Raw genomic sequence first — 22575 nt, 5'->3', positions numbered from 1 at the left:
TTTGATTTGACAGCTGTTTAAATCATTTTTGATTCTGGAATATGCCCTGAACTGTGGAGAAAAAGTATAATTTAACGTAATTTAAAAAAAGAGACAATATGAATGATCCAGATAACTTTCGTGGCATTACCATTTTAAGCTGCTTTTAGTGAATTGTTTACTTTTGTCTTAAATAGAAGACTTCACTGTTTTTATCGATTACAAGAAGTCGTTTGACTCTGTTAAGATAGATAGATATTTTATTTTCCTCCTATAAATGAGGAGCAAAGAACATTACACTTGAAATACAAAGTAAGTGTGATACCTGATACGCACGCACGCACGCACGCACGCACGCACGCACGCACGCACGCACACACACACACACAATGGGAGCCATCCCTATTGCACAAAGTGACCTGTCTGTACTGCTGCTTCTAGGTAGAGACTGCATATACTTCACACAAAACCTGTGCGCTCTTTCCAACTTGAGTAGCTCAGAGTGTGTAATATTTGATCACAACTCGCAGCCATACAAACACTTCGGGATAACAACAGACGTAGATATTGTTTTTGACGTCAACGGATTTAATGTACCTGGGTGAACACCACTATTACACATGTCTGCGGGGGTAAGTCAAGGGGAGAAATTGACACCCGTTTTATTCTTTTTTGTTTTTGAATAACCTTTGATCCTTTATGCAGAGAAGGCATTGAAGTACATTTAAGATCAAATATATTATTAAATTTTACGTTTATGATACAGTTATCTTAGCTAAAAAGTCAGGTTGAGTAACAGAACGCTGTGTTTGCTTATTGTTCATTGTGGAACTTAATTGTAAATGCTGTAAAAAAAAGGTTGTAACGTAAAAAAACAAAAATAAAATTGGCAATAAGAAATATCAAATACATTATGATTATACCTAATTTGACATTGTTAATGATTATTTATACCTGTGGTACAAATTGAAAACAATGGGAATTTCTCAAAAACAAAGAAACGTGATCAAGCCAGAAATCTATGTTTGCATTAAACTCGAGCTAAAAACCTCATAGCATGGCTTACAAAGGACTTCATTCATGGTACTATATTTTATTTGATAAGCAAAATCAAAATTTAATTAGTCAAGTATTTTAAAACTTTTTGTAAGAAGGAAGTCGGTACGCATTCTTGATAATGATGCATGGGCGGATTTAATATTTGTTGCTGGGATGGATCGAAAATCAGAATGAATTTCAAACCTCATGTGGGGGTTCGGTCTACCCCGAAAGAGTCAAATATACCGTGCGCCAACACCCATCTAAACCCCTAAACCCACAAGTGAAAAATACATAATTAGATGGTATTTCTTTTCAACGTACGTTTGATTTTTATCAGTTTTGTTTTCGTGTTTCACAATAGTTTATTTGTTTTTGTACATTTTGTCTCATTATTATTACAATGCAATTGTTTATCTCTTCATGTGTATCACAATGGTAAAAAGGGAAATACGTTAACTTTCAGAATTTATTGGATTTTTCGTACATTTCAGCTGGGTAAATCCTCAGAGAAGTTGTAGGTCTTAAGTTTAGCTACGGCAATGCGCACCGAACTAAAGTACTTACCACATCTTTATGGTGTAAGATAACACTTGTTACGGAACGGACAGAAGAACAAAAATCACTACTGATAAAACGCGCAAGTTAGCTATTACATGTTAAGTACAATAGGTCATAATGATAAAACTAATTTTCCTAACGTATGCTATCAATATTTGTTTTTAAAACCACTCCTACATGTATACTCAATGATATTAAGAAGCAGTCATTTAAAAATAGCATACTGTCAGAATACATTTAATCTGTATAGTACGATTTCATTTTGTTTTTATTCTAAAAAAACAGAAATACGAACAAGTATGTGTATGTTTAAAATTGGTATCGGCCAATGTATTACCTGAAATAGGATTGTGGTAGCTTTTAATTAAATGCCTCTGAAAGTTTAGCACTCCATTTTGATAGCATATGATTCTTATTATTAGAAAGACCAAATATCCAAATTTATAAAAATAAATTATTCTACGGTGCCCGTAAAGTGACATCCGACACTTATTTTTGTTTTGTTATTGCGGAATTATGTTACGTATTTACGAAAATTATTTCGAAAATGCGATTTAATATTTGTTATTACGAAATGTTTTACGAAATTACGAAATATCATTCGGAAAGGAAAAATTATATCGAAATTACGAATTTTTTTTATCACTTGGTATACCTTGTTTCGGTTGAATATAGCCATCACGCATTTTCTGTAGTACACATGTGTAATATGACATTGCTCTATTTCTATTGTTAGAAAATATATCACTCCACATATTTGTTAACAAATTAATTGGCAAAACATTTGCTAATTGCTTATATTCTAGCAAGTTATGCGTTTATTTTTCACTTTGTATTTATGATGAAGATTTTATTGAAAACATCATTACATTTTCCAATTGAAACTGGGAATTACGTCATGATCATATAACAAATTAGAACGTCATCGTGCCGGATATGACGTCAAAGTTTAAGAGAAAGCAAATTTCCTTAAAAGTATAGTTTTTTTGTTTTGTGTTTAGCTCAACTGAGCACGAAGTGCTCAAGGTGAGCTATTGTGATCGCACTGTGTCCTTCGTTCGTCGTAGTCGCCCGTCGTCGCCTGTCGTCCGTCGTCAACAATTTGACTATTAACATTCTAGAGGTCACAATTTGGGCACAATCTTAATGAAACTTTGTCAGAATGTTACCCTCAATAAAATCTTGGAAGTGTTCGATATTAGGTCATCTGGGTTTAAAAACTAAGTCACCAGGTAAAATTAAAGGAAAAGCTTGTTAACACTATATAGAGGTCACATTTATGACTGTGTCTTCAGGAAACTTGGTCAGAATGTTAACAGTAATAATCTCTAGGTCAAGTTCGAATCTGGGTCATGTGCGGTCAAAAACTAGGTCACCAGGTCAAATTGAAGGAAAAGCTTGTTAGCACTCTGAAGGTCACATTTATGACTGTATCTTCATGAAAGTTAGTCAGAATGTTTATATTAATAATCTTTAAGTCAAATTTAAATCTAGGTCATGTGCAGTCAAAAACTAGGTCACCAGGTCAATCATAGGAAAAGCTTAATATCACTCTAGATGTCACATTTATGACTGTATGCTCATGAAACTTATTCAGAATGTATATATTAATTTGCTCTGGGAAAAGTTCGAATCTTGGTCATGCGCGGTCAAAAACTAGGTCACCAGGTCAAATTTAAGGAAAAGCTTGTAAACAGTCTAGAGGTCACATTTATAAATGTTTCTTCATGAAATTTGGTCAGAATGTTTATATTAATAATCTCTAAGTCAAGTTTGAATCCAGTTCATGTGTGGTCAAAAACTAGGTCATTAGGTCAAATCATAGGAAAAGCTTGTTAGCACTCTATAGGTCACATTTATGACTGTATATTCATGAATCTTAGTCAGAATGTTTATATTGATTAGCTCTAGGCCAAGTTCGAATCTGGGTCAAAATGTAGGTCACCAGGTCAAATAAAAGGAAAAGCATGTTAACACTCTAGAGGCCACATTTATGACCATATACAAACAAAGACAAGTACGCATCCTTTCTAAGGTAGGAGCCAGCCAGACTGACATTTCAAATTCACTAAAACTGTAATACCCTCAACTATAATATTTAACATGTAGCATTGAAAATTAGTTCTAAAGTTGTTTTAATTAAGTCCCCTCTCGTTGCACTTTCCATCGCCCTGAAAAATACTTATTCCCTCCCCCTGTCACAATTGCCCTCGCCCTGAAAACACTTATTTCACACTTGAATTGGATCAGGTGAGCGATACAGGGCCTTCAGGGCCCTCTTGTTTTATTCTTATTGGATATCATCTTAGTATGAATTCTACTTATAAACATAATAAATATGATCGGGTGTACATGTGTAAATTATGACAGGTACTACATTTCTGCAATGCATTAAGCGCGGGAAAGGGCATTGCTTTGTGATATTTGGCTCATCACTAGAACAGGTTACACAGGTAGGCCTTTTTTGCTTTTAACTGGTTTTTCCTTTACTCATGTTATACACACGGTTATTCAACTGAGAGCATATTTCGTCATAGAAACGCAAAATAAGTCATCAAGATAAACGCTTACGTACACTACTTATGTGAAAAACTACAGAAACAAGCTCAGTAGCCAACAGTTTAAACATAAACCCCGTTTAATGGCACAGGGTAAACTCCAACTACATAGAACACAAAAACACATAAAAAACACAAACAAGAAAAATTGAACAACAGCACAAAACTCCACAAACGGCACAGTGCATATACTATATTAAAAAACTAGGTATGTTTTATCAAGGATTGGTAGGTACCGCCTTGGAACGGTCAGTAAAATGTGAATTTACTGGGGGTTGAAAACAGGTTACGTGCACAAAACTCACTCTTATCAAAACAATCCTGAATAAAGAAAAGAACGTAAGTAAAAGGTAAATCTGATCAAAGTATGCAGGAAACTGTGTTTATGGCAGCCCGGCCCTCCCTGGCCAAAACCCCTCGACACTTGAGTTTTTAACTCTTAACAATAAAAATCCTACTTTAAGTTGTTGTTAACAATGAAATCTATTTGTGTTGATTACAATTAAAAACAAAAAAATATTAATTATTGAATACTAAATATATTGATATGTCATGGTAGCATAAACGACTTACTTTGCTGTTTTGACTTAAAAACAAAACACAAAGCCATAACTTTATCCCTACGCTATCTGACTTTTTTGAGAGCGTTGCCATGCAAAAGTGGAAATACATTGGCTTAAAACTTGTTTTATTGAAAATAATGCAAGGGCTTATATGTATACATATTTAATTTGGTAATTCTATTATTAATCATAAAATACTCGTGTGGTAAGATAAGCGCTCATCGTATAAGAAGTGTTATTGTTACAATTAGAAAATCCCAGAATTCTTTTTCTTTAAGGCCATGTCATTGACAAGCTATCCGACCTGAGTCATGTCTTGAATTGAAAGCGGGTTTCCCAGTTATCACAACCGGGTTACTACAGCTCTAAGAATAATTAACATCAGGGTATTTAAAAGAAAACAAAACGGTAAACAAGTCTCATTCACAATTTATATCGTATAAGAAACTACAATGATTCAAGCGCAAAACAGAACTTGGGTTTCAGAGGACGGACGTTTTTGTTATTTCAGTTGCAAACCAAAACATAAAGGACGCAAATACATGGTGTTTAAGGTTTGTATTTGGAATATATCACATACAGGAATTGTATTGAACTGTGGATGCGCGACCTTAGGAATAAGAAACAAATATCACATGTTTAGTTAAAACGGAATAACAAAAGAAAGTCACAGAGAAATGTTTTCCGTGTGAGGGACATAGTTGTGTGCTGGTTTTATTCATAGATTTCCTTAATTGAAATAGGTTCAACTTACTATATAATCCTTAATTTTAGAATCAATAAGTCTCAGTACTGTAGTTAATCATCTTAACTGTTTTAAAGAGACTATACACGAGATTTGCGATAAAGAAAGTTTGTTCCAGTGTTGTATCCACTGTGCTAAGAAGGCTTACCCTAAACAGATGGAATATCTAACCTGATATAACCTAATATATATACCTAACTTGGTGATATCACGTGATAACATCGACTAGCCAATTACGCATAAGGAATGAATTCTACTAGGTAGACAAACCTAGTAATCTTTTTAATGCAATAATACGAAACAACTGCGAAAAATAAATTAATTGGAAACTATGTGGTACTTTAGTTAGTAAGTTTCAATGCATTGTACACATCGATACCAAGTTTATGTCAGTTTTCGACAATTCTCGTTATTTCATCAAATGGAGTGTAGTCCCTTTAATCAATTTCGTGAAATCCGTCATTATATTTTTCTCAAAAGCGTGATAAAATGACATGAATGGAAATATTATGGAAACTTGAAAAGAAATAACGTATTGGCCAATATTCATCAAACAAATGACATAAAAAGTCAGGCAATGGAATAAAAAGGAATGTTTATGTTACCATTTTAATCTCGGTCACGTATAAGGCCTCAGCACGGATACGAGGCACTACCTTATGTGTAAAGCCTTTGTTTTCATACTTTATACCATTAATTCCATTCCCAAACTATGTTACCATTTTAATCTCGGTCACGTATAAGGCCTCAGCACGGATACGAGGCACTACCTTATGTGTAAAGCCTTTGTTTTCATACTTTATACCATTAATTCCATTCCCAAACATTTTAGGGTGTGGCATTGAGACGGGGATCGCTCGAGTCGCCGGAGAATGTGATTGTGAAGGTTTATAGACACACCCATGGCGGGACGGGGGACTGGGGACTCTACAAGACTCTGGGTCAACTGGCACGACAGGTCGCTGATGCTTTTAACACCTACCTTAACATCATTCAGGTTGAACCGAAGGTAAATAAAAGCTTTTGTGTTAAGATTGGCTTTAAATTTGGTATAATGAAAATTGTACGTCAGGCTATAGCATTTTTTTCTCAACGTGCCTTTGGTAAAGTTTATACGAACTAAATTTTGTGTAGGTGTGTGTGCATAAAACACCCATTACATATTTTAAAGCCACATACAAGTATGACTTAAAGAGCCATTTTAGACTTAAGGATTGAACGAACAGATAAAAAGGTCTTTAAAACTTGTCTAACGGTCAAACAAAAGTTTGTTTGTTTTCTAATTGCAGGTGGAATTTCTTGCACCAGAAATGGCGATCATGGACACTCAATCTGACTTCCTGATAATTGCTCGTTTCTTCTGGAATTTCAGGAAGAAATTCTCAGAGGATGAAGCTTTAGTCATAGAACGTCGACTGAAAGACGACTTTATGACATTCATTACAAAAGACGGACATGCAAAACACGAACTTTCAGCACTGCCTGCCGCATTTTGCCATTATTCATATACAGAAAGTGGCGGGCAGTATGTGATATGCAACCTCCAAGGTGTTATTGAAAAAGGAAAGTTTGTGTTTACAAACCCAGTTCTCCACTCGAACAGGGAAACATTTGGTGAATCCGACAAGGGTGCTAAAGGTATCGCCACGTTCTTCGAAAACCAGGTGTGTACGTACCTTTGCCAAGATTTCATAAAACCGACGAGCTTAGATAAAAAAAGACCGCCAAGTTACTCAGAAGTGTGCCCAGACCGTTAAATCAGCTATGTTAGGCTAGTTTACCGCCTTATATATATATCTTAATTTAGACCTAATTATGACTAAATAGTGTTTCTCTTTCGGCCGTTCTAAGTATTAGACCATACCTTATACCTCTCTTAAAACGGTTTTATGGCAACTCGGGTTGCCATTATACCTGTTTACCTGTTGAGGCCCGAAAGTTTAGAAACTTCAGAAACGACGGAAATACGAGAGGAGACAACTCAGAATGGTATATTGAACGCTTACGAAGTCGTCCTGAGTTAATCGATGTCAAGACATTTACGGCGATTCATAAGGAATTTCGTTTTGAAAAAATAATGATTTCCCACCTACCACATTTACCACATTTAAAGTATTCGTTACACATTTAGTAAAATATTCCAGTCAGTTCATAGTATTGCAATATTATACTTTGTTGAAGTTCAATGTGTTCCTGTGGTATCGGCTATGTGCAATTTATTGTTTTGCCAACATTTCGTTATTTTTAATGCAGTTGGTTCATGTCATAATTGTTCAAGTATTACTCTGAATGTTTAAACTTATTACCGCAATTGAAGATATATATACATGTAGTATTTACCATATTTTTTTATATGGAAACAAATAAAATAATGGAAAAAAACGCCTTTTATTTTTTCACCGACGAAGGTACCGTGGAAGAGTTCCTTGAGCCCAAGCATGTGTCAGAAATGAGAACTTGTACTAGGTCCACTTGATTAGTAAACTACGTTATGGTTAATGTTATTACTTGTTCAAAAGCATTTGCCAATTTAAGTAATTATGTTTTGTCGAAAATGTGACGGCAGTATTTTTTAAATATGTCAATTATTTTATTCGGAAATTGTCATTTTTTCAATATAATTAGACTGTTTTAAGCATTATCATTGCTTGGTACCTTTGCGCAAATGCGGATCAAGAGGCGTTGATTGTGGCATGACATTACAATAATTAAGGGTGTAGAAAAGAACATGAAATGACAAACCATTCTTAACTGCTTCATATACCTCAAATATCCGTTGCATAAATATATTCTCGGAACCCATGATCGAACTTTGCTAGATGAAGGTTGAGATAAATGTTGTTGATTCAATGACAAACTGCCATCATTTTAGAAGAACAAAAATAATGGTATATGTTGGAGTCACACAAATTACCTTGCTTATTTATGATAATTATCTCATTTTTGTCTTTCCATGAATTTGAAAATATTGTAATATTAATCATTTTTGTATTACATATCCGAGTATTACATCAGCAGAAATGAAGATTAAATTGCAAGGCTGGTATTCATAAATCATCTAAAGTATTTTTTTCTGAAATTAACTCGCTTTCCATATTTAGGTATCTCACTGGCTATGTGATAAAATAACTTCATAACTTCTGATATACTCTACTGGCATTAACGTTTTGGGAAAATCCCATACAGGTCAGGTGTATCAGCAATATTTATTTCACCACAAGTCAAAAAATCACGGACACATGATTTATATCATGTTTCAAAGGAAACAATCCTCCATAGAATTTCTGTGTTGTTAGATTTCATTTGTTTTTGAAAGAAACCCAGAGATGACATATTTTGATATACAAATCAGAATAGTTTATATAATTTCTATTTGTATACATTTTTATTTACTTTTACCTTTTTTCTTTTGAAATAATGGTCTAAATATATAGACATTTAATATGATGGTATCGTTACTTCTGAAGTTTCTTGTGTATCAATTTATCAGACATTAAAAAACAGATACTTGGGATTATGTGTCGTATCATTTGAAACAAAAAAGCAAAATATAGCTTCGATATAATTGGGAAAATACCCAATTTCTCATTTCTTTGTTCCAAGTCATCGACAAACTATTTGACATGTCATGTAATGGGTATGAAAGTGTTCATCCCAGATCTGATAACTTACAATAAATTACAATACTAAGTGCACCCAAATGAACTCAGAAATAACCTTATGCGTAGCAAAATTGTTGGTATTGTTTTTTTTCTTCCTTATATAGCCTACACGTAGATAAGTTCATTTGTTTTATGTCAAATCTGTAATGTCCAAACCACGGACAAAATTGTTCACCTAGTCAGCGAATGTGCAGCAACAATTGAATTGCGAACTAAATATGTGTGCGCTATTTCATGTTTCGGCATTGAGTTTGTATCAGAAATACTTCAATTGGACGAATCCATGTTTACTATGAAACTGATGGGTGCACCTTTAGCGCCACTGCTTGACAATAATGACAATAAGGACTTTCTCCTGATATCGTTCCAATTTATTAGTGACTGTCTGTCATGTGTGTAAATTGTTACGAACATATTGTATTGCTGTATGATGACGATGCCCACTAATTGGGATTATGTATGGTCACACGTTATTTGTAATAGTTATTATTATTATTACTTATTTGTAATTACACATTGCTGATATGTTTCTTTGAAATGCTTTAGAAATTAGATATATATAATTGTACATATGTATGCATATCTCCTTTTAGGAGGAAATAAAGATTTTGATTGATTGATTGATGTCATACATAATGCGGGAAATAATACACACACGTAAAGCATGATGCCAATGACAAATTCGTGGACGGTGCATATGAATGTCGATGGTGCCATGAGCTAAAGCGTCTTGGCTGCTTTGTCTCCCGCCTCTTGAAATTGCCCTAGAAAAAACGCGAGGTCATATTGTTTATTCTCGAAAAGAAAGTCTACCATTTTACTTTTGTAGTCTGCCCGTAAACAAACATATAAAATACATACAAGGCCAAATCTTTAGGACTTCGTGTAAGTTAACAAAGTTGTTAAGGTCATCGCTGGTAACTGTCAAATCTTCTTTGCTCTTGAATACTTATGCGTACATTTGTGATCTGCAGTATTTCTAACAAGGATTGAGCCAACTATTTCGGCTGTACCTGTTTAACTTAAATGTATGAGCATATCATAGTTCATCTGTGAAGGTTAACAACAAAGCTGTTAGCAACATTGTTAACGTGAACGAAGTTCTAAACAATCGGATTATAGTGATGTTATATTAGTCATTCAACAGAAAGCCACAACCATTTTAACAGTTTTAATACATTTCATTACGTAGCAAAACTATGGAAACGTTTATGCAATGAAAAGGTTAAGCAAATAGAAACTTGTGCATTTTTTTTTTCAAAAACTTGTTAGTTGAATGAGATCCACCACTTTTTATTATTGCCTAGCATGAAATGAAGTTATGGTTATATTTAGTGATGATATGTTCAATTCAATCAACGATTGAGCTTCGCCTGATGTAGGTCAATGTCACACTGTCACCAACAGCTGAGCCTTGATATTTAAGGATTTTTTGGGAAGAGAGATAGCGATGTTGACTCATTAACGAACTATCACATTATTTCAGAATAAAAAAATAGTGAAGGGTGTCTGATATTTAGTTGGAAAACGGAAAACAGGTCATTGATATATATATATCTCATCTTTTTTGTATTTCAATGCATTTGAATATATTGGAATGTTGGTCATTTTGGGTCAGTTACTCACTGATCAAATGATAAAATACCTTGATAATTTCTTAAATTACTGTAATGTCATTGCCTTTGATGAAAATACGTACAAGTCAGATGTAATTACAAAACCGATGAACGAAGGCTTCACAGTAGGGAAAGTACATTAAGTGATTAAATGAATATGGCTGTTAAGCCTAACTTCGCGATTAATGTTCATAAGTATATTCAAATAAACACTAGTCTCGACATAACTTTGATACGTCAATATAAAAAAAAAAAAAAAAAATAAAAAAATAAACGATTTTCAACCATTATAAATGATAGTTTCATGGTTTCCATCATCAATTGAGTAATTAATTATGTCATTGAACGACCTTTGAAAAAAAAGTTATAACCCAAAAACAAATGATGAATCTTAGTTGATGAGAAATTAATCAACTTTGAAAATAAAAACGAGATTTTTTAATTTTTCGTGGTTACTATTTTTTGGATTAATCCTTAGTATATTTAAACGTATTATTGGTACAGTAATTTAATCGACTATTCTCAAATAATGTTTATATGAAAAAATATATTGAAACAATAATTGTTTACCTTAACAATGTTCTGGACAATCGGTATAATGTATTCTATTCTAAAAGTTATAGGGAGTGGCATTCAAGCTGCGGTCATAAAAATCGCAAGAGAGTGTGATTGTGAAGGGTTTCGGACATAGAACTGGGGACACTATAAGGGCGTAGGTCATCTGATACGGCAGTTCACTGAACCTTTCAACCGCTACATTGGTACCACTAAGGCTGAACCTGAATACTTTTAATGTGAATATTAGTTTTGACCTTTATGATCATATGACACGGTTTATAATTTGCATAGTTTTACTGCAAGCTGAAAGACGTGTAAGAGGTGATGTTTACTTTTAAGATCCATTTTAATCATTAAAGCTACGAACTACATCTTCCATGATTCTGAATTGACTGTCTTATTGCAGGTGGAATTTCTCGCACCAGAGATGGCGATCATGGACACTCAATTCGCCCTCCAGATGTTTGATCGATTCTTCTGGAATTTCAAAGATATTCTGGAGGCCAGTCTGTGATATGCAACCTCCAAGGTTTTCATGGCAAATGAAAGTTTGTGTTTACAAATCAGGATATTTACTACTACAGGAACAGTAGGTTAATCCGACAAGGCTGCTGAAGGTATCACCACGTTCTTCAAAAACCATGTGTGTATTAAAGTACCTCTGTCAGGACTTTATAAAACAAGGTTATACAGCAAAAGAGCCTACATAATTAGATGAGGACAGACCGCCATGTTACGCACATTTGTTCAAAAATCTCTGTACAGTCTAAGCTATGTTTGGCTAGTTTACAGCCTTTTTTTCTTTACATGTAGACCTTCAAAGACCTTAAAGGCGTTACTCTTTTGGCCGGTTTTGGTATTGAACTACGCCTAAATCGTTTTTAAAGACATGCAAGACAGGCTTCTCCAACGTATCTATTTCGAAGAAAAGCTCGTGTCTGTTGTTTTACTTGAGAGTTGAGACACAATGCAGGATTGATTACTGAAACCGGCCATTATACTTGTATACCACTGTTTGTATTTGTTTGTCAGCAAATGAAGATGCCAACTTTAGAAACGACTGAAACTATGCATAAACCATGGTATAAGGGAGACAACTCAGAATGGTTCAGTGATCGCTCACGAAGCGCGTTTGTCCTTGCAAAATATCAATTGACACACTGTTGATTAAACTTTCGAAGAGACAGTTTGTTTTGTAAAATTTATGATACACTTCCTTCGAGAACACCAAGTCTTGCAATTAGTATATCTTTTTGAAGATTTATGTGTTGTTTTGCTTCTGTATGTAATGGGCAATTTCACTGTATGAATTTCTTTAAACATTAATAATTTCGGTGTTTATTATGTGTTTCACATCATAACTGTTCGCGATATATATATGAATGCACCAATAAATAACTAAATAAACATCTATTGAAAAATACGCATTTCATTTGTTCACCGTCGCGGGCACCGAGAGAAGAGTTCCATGACCTCGACCAACCGTATGCCGTTAATCATATTTGAAAGCAGACCCTGCATTTGATTAGAACATTACATTACATTATTACGTTATAGTTTATGATATAACATAATCGTAAGCTTAAGCCAATGTAAATAAGTCTAGAGCGACATTTTATTATGAAAATGTATAGAGTATTAAAACATAATTAAAAACACGAGTTACGGGCCTTGTAACAAGTTACATGTTTTGTAAAAAGATCTTGGTCTGTTGATGAATTATGATAAACAATATCTTAACGACGAAATGTCGACAATACCATAAGTGATACCAATGATGAAACCGTCAACGATGCCATCAACGACACGAATGATTAAATGATGATCATCGATTCCTATAGCCGTCGACGATGCCATGAGCGATATCAATGACGAAACCGTTGACGAAATGCCATGCGCGATTCTTATGGTGAAACCGTCGACGATGCCATGAGAGATACTTATGGTGAAGCCATCGACGATGCCATGAGAGATTCTTATGGTGAAACCGTCGACGATGCCATGAGAGATTCTTATGGTGAAACCGTCGACGATGCCATGAGAGATTCTTATGATAAAACCGTCGACATGAACAATGCCAATGGTTTTCGAAAAAACTCAATTGTCATATGTGTATTATGAATAAGGTATATGTTCTTATCTCATCCATTGGGATGTAAATACCCTCATAAATGTATGAGCTTTTCTCAATATAATCTTACAACTATATGTACTTGCATTAATAGCAGTTGATTTTAATGTGTATCCTATGTCGACATGTCTCTTTAAACATTGTACAGTATTCCTCTATCCAAGTAAATATATATTTAATCCTTAACGCGGGAAAACATACATGTTGAAAGTATATAAATTCACTGGAAAGTTTCTTAACTTGAACTTTATGGATACCATTACTATATACATAGTTCAGGTTTGTTGGTAACCAAAGATATATAATATATATCAATGAAGATACCGTCGACGATGCCATGAGAAATGCCAATGACGAAACCGTTGACGATGCCAGGAGCGATGCAATTAACTAAGCCGTTGACGATGACTTTGGCTGTCGATCATTCCATAATCCATGCATATGACGAAACCGTCGACGATGCCATGAGCGATGCCCATGACGCAACCATTGAAAATGTATATTGCTGTCGACAATGCCATGATCGATGCTTAAGATGAAATCCTTAATTAAATAATGTGCGATGCCTATTAAAATTCTATGAGCGATGTTTATACTCTCATATTGTTTTGAACGTTCTATAAGTGAACTATCTTGTTAACGTCATCACTGTTAACTGTCATATCTGTATTGTTATAGACTTCTTACGTGGACATTTGTTATCTTCAACATTTCTACCAAAGTTCGTCATAAATACTTAAGCTGTAGTTTTTTATTTAAATGTATGAGCATATCACAAAATAGTTCTCCTTAAGATAACAACTATAAGCTTAAAGCTTAAATTTAACAAGCTATAAACAATATCACATTTTAATTAAAAAGTAGTTTTTCGTCCTTATCTGATTTGATATATATATAGAGGCATGATTTCAAGTCCATATAAGGTATAAACTGTGTCCTATGACGTGCTTGTTATATATGTATGTAGTTGAGAAGATAAGGTGTATTTATATATTTTTCTATTATTCATTGTTTAAACCAATTAAAAGATACGAACCCTCAAGCTTTTCATTTATTAAATTCCTAATCAAGCACATCGCTATAGGTAACATTGGCATTTTCAGTCATCAATATTCAAATCCCTCGGAACCTGTATAGTATTCGTATATGCTCGCTGTGTGCCTTTTTTGAGAGGAAGTAACTTTATCTGGGAAAAAAAGAAAAGGTAATGTAAATTTGTGATTTATTAAATACAATTAGCTAGTTTCATAATTGTAACTGATAGACCTTTATGTACTTGGTTGCAATGTCATGAACATTGCTTTCACCTTGCAAGTGAATTGCTTGTGTAATTGGACGTTTTGACTTTTTGCAGAGGACAAAGTAAGGCAGGGTTTTTTCCATATTCAGCGTAATTATTTATAATGATATATTCCTCTCGGTTCCTCTCACCAATATGTTTATTAAAAACTTCGGCTTTCTTTCAAATTCACATTAACGTTACAATCTAATGACTTTATTTTTGATAAAGTTAATTTAATTTGCGCTATTTTAAACCGCATAATTATGTAAACCCTGCGCATTGTTCCTTTAACAAGTCATGTCAAGAAGTCATGCTGACGATCTGCAACAGGTCAATCATTATTAATATTAAAACAAACTTAAAGTCTACGAGTTAAGAGTACAGAAACCTTTTGCAAGTTTACTAACCCTGGTCTAGTATTACTATTGGACCTCATCTAAATGCTTGATACCTAGTCGAATATTTAATGTGAGTGTGATAGGACAGTGTTACCCCCATTAACCGTCCGCAACGCCCTTAAGGCGCTATTGTGATATTATAAGCTTTGTATAAATTGTTATTAAATTCTATTTCTGCTTATATCATTTACGACATGTTCTTCAAAGATACAGCCACTTCTATTTAGACGATTTAGAATTCCCACCCGATAATATATTTTACTGCCAACAAAGAAAAAAATGCTAATTTATTGTTATTTGGGTACATTTTACTGCATATTTTGTTTGTTTCAAGCTTGAAGATGATGTTAAGACACAACTTTACCTAACATAAAAATAAATGATAAGAAGAAACGACCTACCTGTTTTTGTTTTTGTTTTTATTTATTTATTTTTTTAGGGGGGGGGGGGGCTGTCAAATCGGAAATGTTTTATTAAACATGAATAACAGGGCGTTACTTGGGTTGTTTCGGAAAACTCATTATATGTTAAATATAATTTTGAACAGATACATTATAGAAATTATAATACATATCAACCCTTCAAATGTGATAAATTTACCCTTTTATTACCCTCTTATTTGTTGATAACATCCTTAACTGAGAAGTAATATTGTAGCAGTCGAAAACCAACCGTAGTGAATTATGAGATACATATTCATTTGTCATCTTAAGTATCTAACTTAATGTTAACATTTAATGAGAGTGCGTTGAAACAAGAGTTCTTGAACGTGTTTAAATTGCCAATGACTTTCTTCTTGCGTTAAAATGTATGTAATAGTTGAGTTCGGTAATTATCTGCTAGCGAAAGGAAACTCGCGCTTCGGCTCCCATGGCACTAGTGCTTACATCTGTGTGGATCTCGAATGGTTTGGTAAAATCTGATACGCTAATATTGGCTTGTTATTTCTTATGGTCAAATATGCTTTGCTTACTCCCTCCATATCTAGTCGTCCTTGGTTGGCTTCATTTCTTTGTCGCCGTTTCCTGGAAGTATGTTTTTTGATGGTCTTGTGACCTTTGGAAAGTCCATTATGAACCTGCGGTAAAATCCCGCGTACGCCAAGATTAATCTAAGCTCGTCGCTGTTCTTAAAAGTCGTCGAGTTCTTCGATACTACTGTGAATTTTGAGTACACAGTGCTCAATCGTTTTTGTGTTATTGGTCTAATATTAATCAATTGTTTCAATGAAACAATACACGTCTGAACTTTTGAAACTATAATAAAATGTGGCCACCTACTTTTCGTGAAATTTAGAGACGCCTGCCCTAGCTGTTTTTGTGTTACTTATCAGAAAACCAATCAAACGAACGGACGAGCAGATTTCGGCGCCAGAAGGACAATAAATCCACACATTTGACAGCACGCAGCTGCTGTATTGAAAGCCTAGTGTTGTTTGATGTATCTCAAATAATTATTAAGAATTTTAAAAAGGCAAGTAGAAGGTCAAAATCGTGGAAATGAAGGAGAATAAATTTGTTGAAAAATAATGGATTTTGAAATTTTCGTTTTAAACTATTCGAAAATTTTCACTATTTTTTTTTTAATGAAAACAGCCCAGCACTAGCGTACAAAAAATAAGCGGGAGATATAACGTGTCATATGACTAAAAAGAAAAGTATCCATTAGTCTATTGTGTTACCTTTTTAGGATCATTGGTATTACTAAGGTATTGCTCGTTTTTTTTTTAACAACCACGATTTTATGCATAAAACTGGCTATTCTAAAACAAAACATTTAATGTATCTTTGCTTGTCGATGCTGATCATACCTATAGCCAATGTAAAACCATTGATATACTTTGCAGTTTTTGTTTGCGTTCGAAGTGGATAAATCTATGGAGAATACCGTTACCCGACCAGATGAAGACTGCCTGTCCAGAGCCCGGTCAAAGGGGCAGGTAAGTACAACCTATTATGTAAGTAAATGCAATATTTCAAAAAAATCATAGTATAAAAATCGTCAATGCTATATTTCGTATTTTTAATTTATTTTTATTTTAATTTAATGATTTATGTTCCTACACAAAAGTATTTTGCATTCAAATTACGCGTACATGTTATTAAGTCTATATAATATGGAAAATAGAGAACCATAGAAACCACATGCATACCGTTTATTTGGCAAAAGATGGGACTGGATTGCACGTCTGAAAAAACTTTACGATATACATGTGCTGGATTAGTCGCACTGACAATTGTCCAGTCACTCCTCTTGCTCATCATGGCTGCATCATGGAGGGAACCTCCGCCATTAGAGAGCAGCACATACTGTGTTCCATGCAATGATATCACGCAACCATACAATGACACAGGAAACGTTATTGAGACATGGAGACAAATGTATAACGATTCTGTTTGCTGTGGACCCATTCGCAGAGTTATGGAGCTTCGCATGAAAAAAGTATGGATCATTTTGCTTTCGTTTAATCTAAAATATTTTTCTGTAAAATGCCTTCTAAAATTAATCTTCCACTGTATGAATAAATTCCACGATTCATTTTGTTAATTGTTATCAGTCAGAAGTGCATTTTATACTTTAACCACACGCAGATCCTATGGAGGGCACACCCGCCTCAACCCCCCTCTAAATCGCCCAAGTTTACTTTTTATTTCAATTAAGGAGGAAAAAAATCAAATTAAGTAAACCATTTCAGACTATAAAATGTATAAATATCCCCCAAATCCCCCCTGTCAACATTTAAAACCAAATGAATTTCGATTCTGATGAAGGGGCGTAAGTCAAAAGGTTACGCCTATAAGTAATGTCCCCTCTAACTTCAACTCCTGGATCCGTCACTGACTGCGAAAATCATTTTTTTGTGGTTAAGTGTTTAAAACAAAAGTTTAAATATCGATGTTTTCCGTTATTAAAACCATCCAACAAACCTTACTTAAACTAAAACTTATGCTGTTTATATGTTTAAATGTTTGTTTTTGTTTGTTTTTTTTCCTCAGGAGATGTCGAAGCAATACTTCGAAAACGGACAATCAAATCCAAGTTAGTTAGTTTTGATAACCTGTTTAGAATTGGTATCAGTATCTATTTGAAATGACTAAAGACAAGAATGTTGCAGATTTTTGAAAAATGTAATTATAAATGAAGAAATAATATGCTTTAATCAAAGTGATGATATTTGATAGATATTCCGTATATTTAGAATGCGACAATTTACTATATACCAATGACATTGTATTTGCAAGATTTTATTATAAATCGAGGAAAACCTGTTCATTTAATGAATTTAAAGTGTTTCATAGACGTGTGTTTATTCTTACTCATAACTTTTAGAAGGTTTGTTATCCAATTATTTTGTACATGTTTTGAAAAGTTCATAATGATCCTTGGTCTTATACCTTAATACAGGTCAACTTGTTGGAGAATCGTTTATCACCGATTGTGAATGGGTGGAATTCAAAACGCCTACAGTTAAACTAGTTGGAGTAGTAGATAGTGTTCCAAGTAACATAGTCCAAGGTGATTATAATAACATCAACGACGTTTTAGTGAGCTTTAAAATAGGATATTCATAAACATAAAGGCAATCATTATTGGTGTTTATGTATTGAACAGGGACTACCTTTATAGAATCCGATTTAATTAACTGTCACAGATTCATTCCCTGACCGTCAGTGCATCGGCTATATATACATATATTATACCTTACATAAATGTGTCCCTTCTTTGTGTATATAAAATTTATCGGTCCGTATATCAATGTATTTTAATAAAAGTCCAGATTTTATGACGTCAGCGGTCCATATCATGTTTTTGGCCGTTCCGGACCTCGCCAAAAAATAATATGGACCGCTGACGTCATACAATATGGACCGCCTACGTCATTAAACTGTTGAGTGCTGCTTGTAATTTTCACAAACATTTTTTCGCCAAAAAAAAATAAATATTAGATTTGTTTAATAAAACGCATCAAAGGCACTTTAAAATTATTAAGTGGTAAAAGTGTTCGGTATAATATAAGAAATATAACACACCACTTCGGGCCATATGGCATTATAACGCCTCGGTCCATATACACCTTCGGGGGCTGACTGGCCGGTTCTTATAATGTCATATGACCCTCAGTGGTGTGTAATATTTCTTATATATATATATATATATATATATATCTGCGGCGAGAATCGATCTATTCCGTCCATTCCGAGAATTAATCATCTGGAATCAATATAATGAGACATATGAACTCATTAATCGCTATCTAAATCTAAATTGATAATTATAATTGAATGTTTATACGATATTATTTAGAAAATATAATGACGTTTATTACAATATAAATCGTTCAAACAAAATGTTCCCATAGCCAAATTGGCATCCTCTTAATCATATCTAGTTGTAGTGTCAAAAAAAAACACTAGTGGAATGTAAACAATCTAATATGCTTATACAAATATACCAAACATTAAACAAATATATTACTTGAAATGCTTATGAACATCTACGATACTGTGTACGGTAGTAAACATTCATGAGTAAAAGTGTTTTACCCCAGTAAAACAAACGTAAACACAAACACACAAATAAACAATAAAATACGCACATACGCACGCACGCATGCACACACGCACACACACTAGACAATTGTTTTTGAAGTATATGCTTTGTGTATATTTCGATCAATATTTAAATCAACTTGCAAGTTTTCTTAAACTTCTATTTTATAGGTCATTCCAAACTTCGATGGAACAAAAACGAAACCACATTTACTGCAAACAAAATCAGACATCTCGAACTCGAGGGAGAGATCTTCATTGATAAACCAGGCTTCTATATTGTGTCCTCGGCGCTAAATGGTAATGCCAGCAGAGGAACGAACAATACAACAAGACTATTCAGCCACAACATTAATTTACTGTCCCACAAATTTGGAACAACTAGTACTCTTATGCTACATAAAAAATCCATCAAAGAATCCGACGACGGCCTTTTTACAAGTTTTATATCCGCAGTTTTCAAACTCCATAAGTACGATAGGATATCTATATCTGTCAGCGACCCACACTATTTAGCTCGTAACCTTTCTAATGATCATTTTACTGCATACTACACTTACGACATGGACTAAATTCGAGTTCTTTATCGAATTATAATTCGTTTAAAGTGTCCATTACAAAATAGTCTGTATAGGACGTCACAGATTATATTTTGTCTGTTTAAAGCTCCAAGTCTTGATTTATAATTGTACTTACACTGACCCAACATCCATTTATAATTGGTTTTAACTCTTCCTGTATTATTAAGACAGATCCAAGGTTTGATTTACCATTGTATTTACACTGATCCATCATCCATTTATTCTTCGTTTTAACCCATCGCTGTTATATTAAGACAGCTACAATGTTGGATTTTCCATTGTGTTTGACACCGACCCAACCATTTAGCAATAGTTTTCACGTTTTGCTCTGTTATCATGATGGATTCAAGGTCTGATTTTTCAGTTGTGAGTTTGACACTGACATATTCATTTTATTATGAATACATTTTTTACTCTTTAATTATGTACTGTGAACATAGCTTTGTAAGTTATCTTATTTGTTGTCACGTGTGTGGCTTTACACTTGTTTTTCTTCTTTTATGAAATAATGCAATATTGTTAAGACATAAAGAATTATTTGATATATTCATTTTTTTTTCATACAATTACTGTTTTACACATTATCTGTCGGTAAAACTGATACTTGACCATCAATGCTTAAATTTGCAAGTTCCCCAATTCTTATACTTTTACTCCATGTCATTGATAAACTATCCGACCTGACACATTTCTTAAATTTCAAGTTCAACATTTTTGTACGTTTATTTGAAAATCTAAACATAGATGAACAAAACATATTGTGTTTAAAGGGACTAGACACCAGATGGTCGCAATATCGGCAAATACAGACAGTAGCATATGCTTGTCAACACGAGCTAATATATCATTTTACATGATTTAAAAAATAAACGCAATACTCATGTCACCCTTCACCCTGTCTCATTTCAGTCTCCCCATTTAAAAATAGCGCGGAATGGGGTTTTCCGAACGCCTTGCAAGTCACGTGATCATTTCACAAACTTACCATGTGCGTTTTAACTAACTGGCTGTCATTTTCAGCAATGTTTATTCCTTTCAAAAGGTTTTCATTGATCAATTTCATCACATTTATCTGTCAGGCCCTATGTCGACGTTGTTTCTTAGCAGTTTCCCGCTTAATGCACTGTCCTTCCTTTTGTGGATCCAGAAAGTATGTATATTTAGATTGTGAAAGTCATGTGATAGGTGTAAATACATATACCAATGCTATTTTTTAAAATAATTCTTGGTAGATATACCCAGTAAATTTCGAATTGGAAAAATACGCAAACACTTAGAAAGATACATGTGTCGTCAGCGATTTGATACATCAGTAAGTTAGATTAAATTAGTTGTATACAATGATATAATTTTATGTAAGTTTTTGGCGATCTATTTTTTTCTTGCAATTGTACCATCTAGTGTCGAGTCCCTTTAAGGTTTGTAAATAAATCACAGAAACAGAAGCATTATTCGTTAAAACGGAATTAATGAAGACAACGAGAAATGGCCGAGGTTTTGAGCCTTGATATTAAAGGATAATTTTGATGTATATATAAATATACGCAATGTTGACTCATATATTGTATTACCACTTCTCGTCCAATACAGAAAAAATAAACAATTAAAGTGTTTTAGTGTTGAGTTCGTTCAATTACTTGGATTGCTGATCATTTCGTTTTGATTCTGCGAATATGACAAAAGCAGAAATGCAGTTGAAACTGCAGGCCCGGTCTTCAGAAGTCTTTTTCTAGCTTATGTATGTTCCTATTTCAAGTATCTGACTGGTTATACGACCAAATAATTGCTTAATTTCTGAAATAATCAATTTTCTTTGACTTAATTGAAAATAGATACAGGCCAGATGTATTTAAAACTTGATATATCGGAGTATGTGTGGTAGGAATGGGAAATACCTTGGTGTTTTTACTTCGTTTTGGCATAAACTGCGTTTCAATAAAAATGTATAAAGTACATTCATTGTATATATTGTTTGGGTATTCTCGTGTACTCCTTAGCAGCATAAGGTCTACGACTAATATGGGCCATGGAGTCGTATTACTTTTGGTCAAGCCATTGACAAACAATCTGACCGGACATGTTTTTTTAATTAGAAAGTTGTCATCCCAAATTATGATATCTTGCAATACATCGACGCAAAGTGACTCAGAAATATCTCTATGAATAGCACATGTGGCGGTATAGGTTCTTCCCTTATATATAACTTTCACTGCTTGCAAATGGCAACGGAAACTTTTGCGTAGCCGCAAGTCAAATCTTATACGCAGAAGCAGAAGTGGGTTCCCAAAAGCATAAAAAAACACCTAACAGCCCTCATGCACTTTTAAGTCGTCTTAGACAAAGCAAGGCGTAC

The 22575-nt window shown here is 33.9% G+C and overlaps 2 protein-coding genes across 3 annotated transcripts; both read left to right on the top strand.

The window, feature by feature from the left end:
• Positions 1-541: 541 nt before the first annotated feature.
• On the top strand, positions 542-7754 carry LOC128218980 (uncharacterized). Of its 2 annotated transcripts, none has more exons than XM_052926779.1 (3): positions 542-611; positions 6277-6453; positions 6734-7754. In XM_052926779.1, exons 1-3 carry the CDS (start codon positions 600-602, stop codon positions 7199-7201), a joined length of 657 nt encoding a protein of 218 aa, XP_052782739.1. In that variant the 5' UTR covers positions 542-599; the 3' UTR covers positions 7202-7754. The 2 variants fall into 2 exon arrangements, with proteins under 2 accessions (XP_052782739.1, XP_052782730.1); XM_052926770.1 differs by lacking the exon at positions 542-611 and adding an exon at positions 4960-5253.
• A 6751-nt stretch (positions 7755-14505) lies between these two features.
• Positions 14506-20636, top strand: LOC128218969 (uncharacterized). Its single transcript, XM_052926759.1, has 6 exons — positions 14506-14615; positions 16938-17030; positions 17219-17533; positions 18088-18130; positions 18497-18607; positions 19813-20636. The coding sequence occupies exons 2-6, from the start codon at positions 16968-16970 to the stop codon at positions 20211-20213; spliced, it is 933 nt and encodes a 310-aa protein (XP_052782719.1). The 5' UTR covers positions 14506-14615; positions 16938-16967; the 3' UTR covers positions 20214-20636.
• Positions 20637-22575: the final 1939 nt, after the last annotated feature.

This window comes from Mya arenaria, chromosome 2, assembly GCF_026914265.1.
Source record: "Mya arenaria isolate MELC-2E11 chromosome 2, ASM2691426v1".
Classification (NCBI taxonomy): domain Eukaryota; kingdom Metazoa; phylum Mollusca; class Bivalvia; order Myida; family Myidae; genus Mya; species Mya arenaria.
This window is presented reverse-complemented; position numbering and strand designations above follow the sequence as displayed.

What these genes read in the sequence shown, in the direction of transcription:
- LOC128218980 (XM_052926770.1), top strand. Translation starts at nt 5,152, where the DNA reads ATGATTCAAGCGCAAAACAGAACTTGGGTTTCAGAGGACGGACGTTTT. An exon ending in GCAAATACATGGTGTTTAAG is followed by an intron (nt 5,254 to 6,276) that starts GTTTGTATTTGG and finishes CAAACATTTTAG; the next exon opens with GGTGTGGCATTGAGACGGGG. An exon ending in TCATTCAGGTTGAACCGAAG is followed by an intron (nt 6,454 to 6,733) that starts GTAAATAAAAGC and finishes TTCTAATTGCAG; the next exon opens with GTGGAATTTCTTGCACCAGA.
- LOC128218969 (XM_052926759.1), top strand. Translation starts at nt 16,968, where the DNA reads ATGGAGAATACCGTTACCCGACCAGATGAAGACTGCCTGTCCAGAGCC. An exon ending in AAACGGACAATCAAATCCAA is followed by an intron (nt 18,131 to 18,496) that starts GTTAGTTAGTTT and finishes ACCTTAATACAG; the next exon opens with GTCAACTTGTTGGAGAATCG. An exon ending in TCCAAGTAACATAGTCCAAG is followed by an intron (nt 18,608 to 19,812) that starts GTGATTATAATA and finishes TCTATTTTATAG; the next exon opens with GTCATTCCAAACTTCGATGG.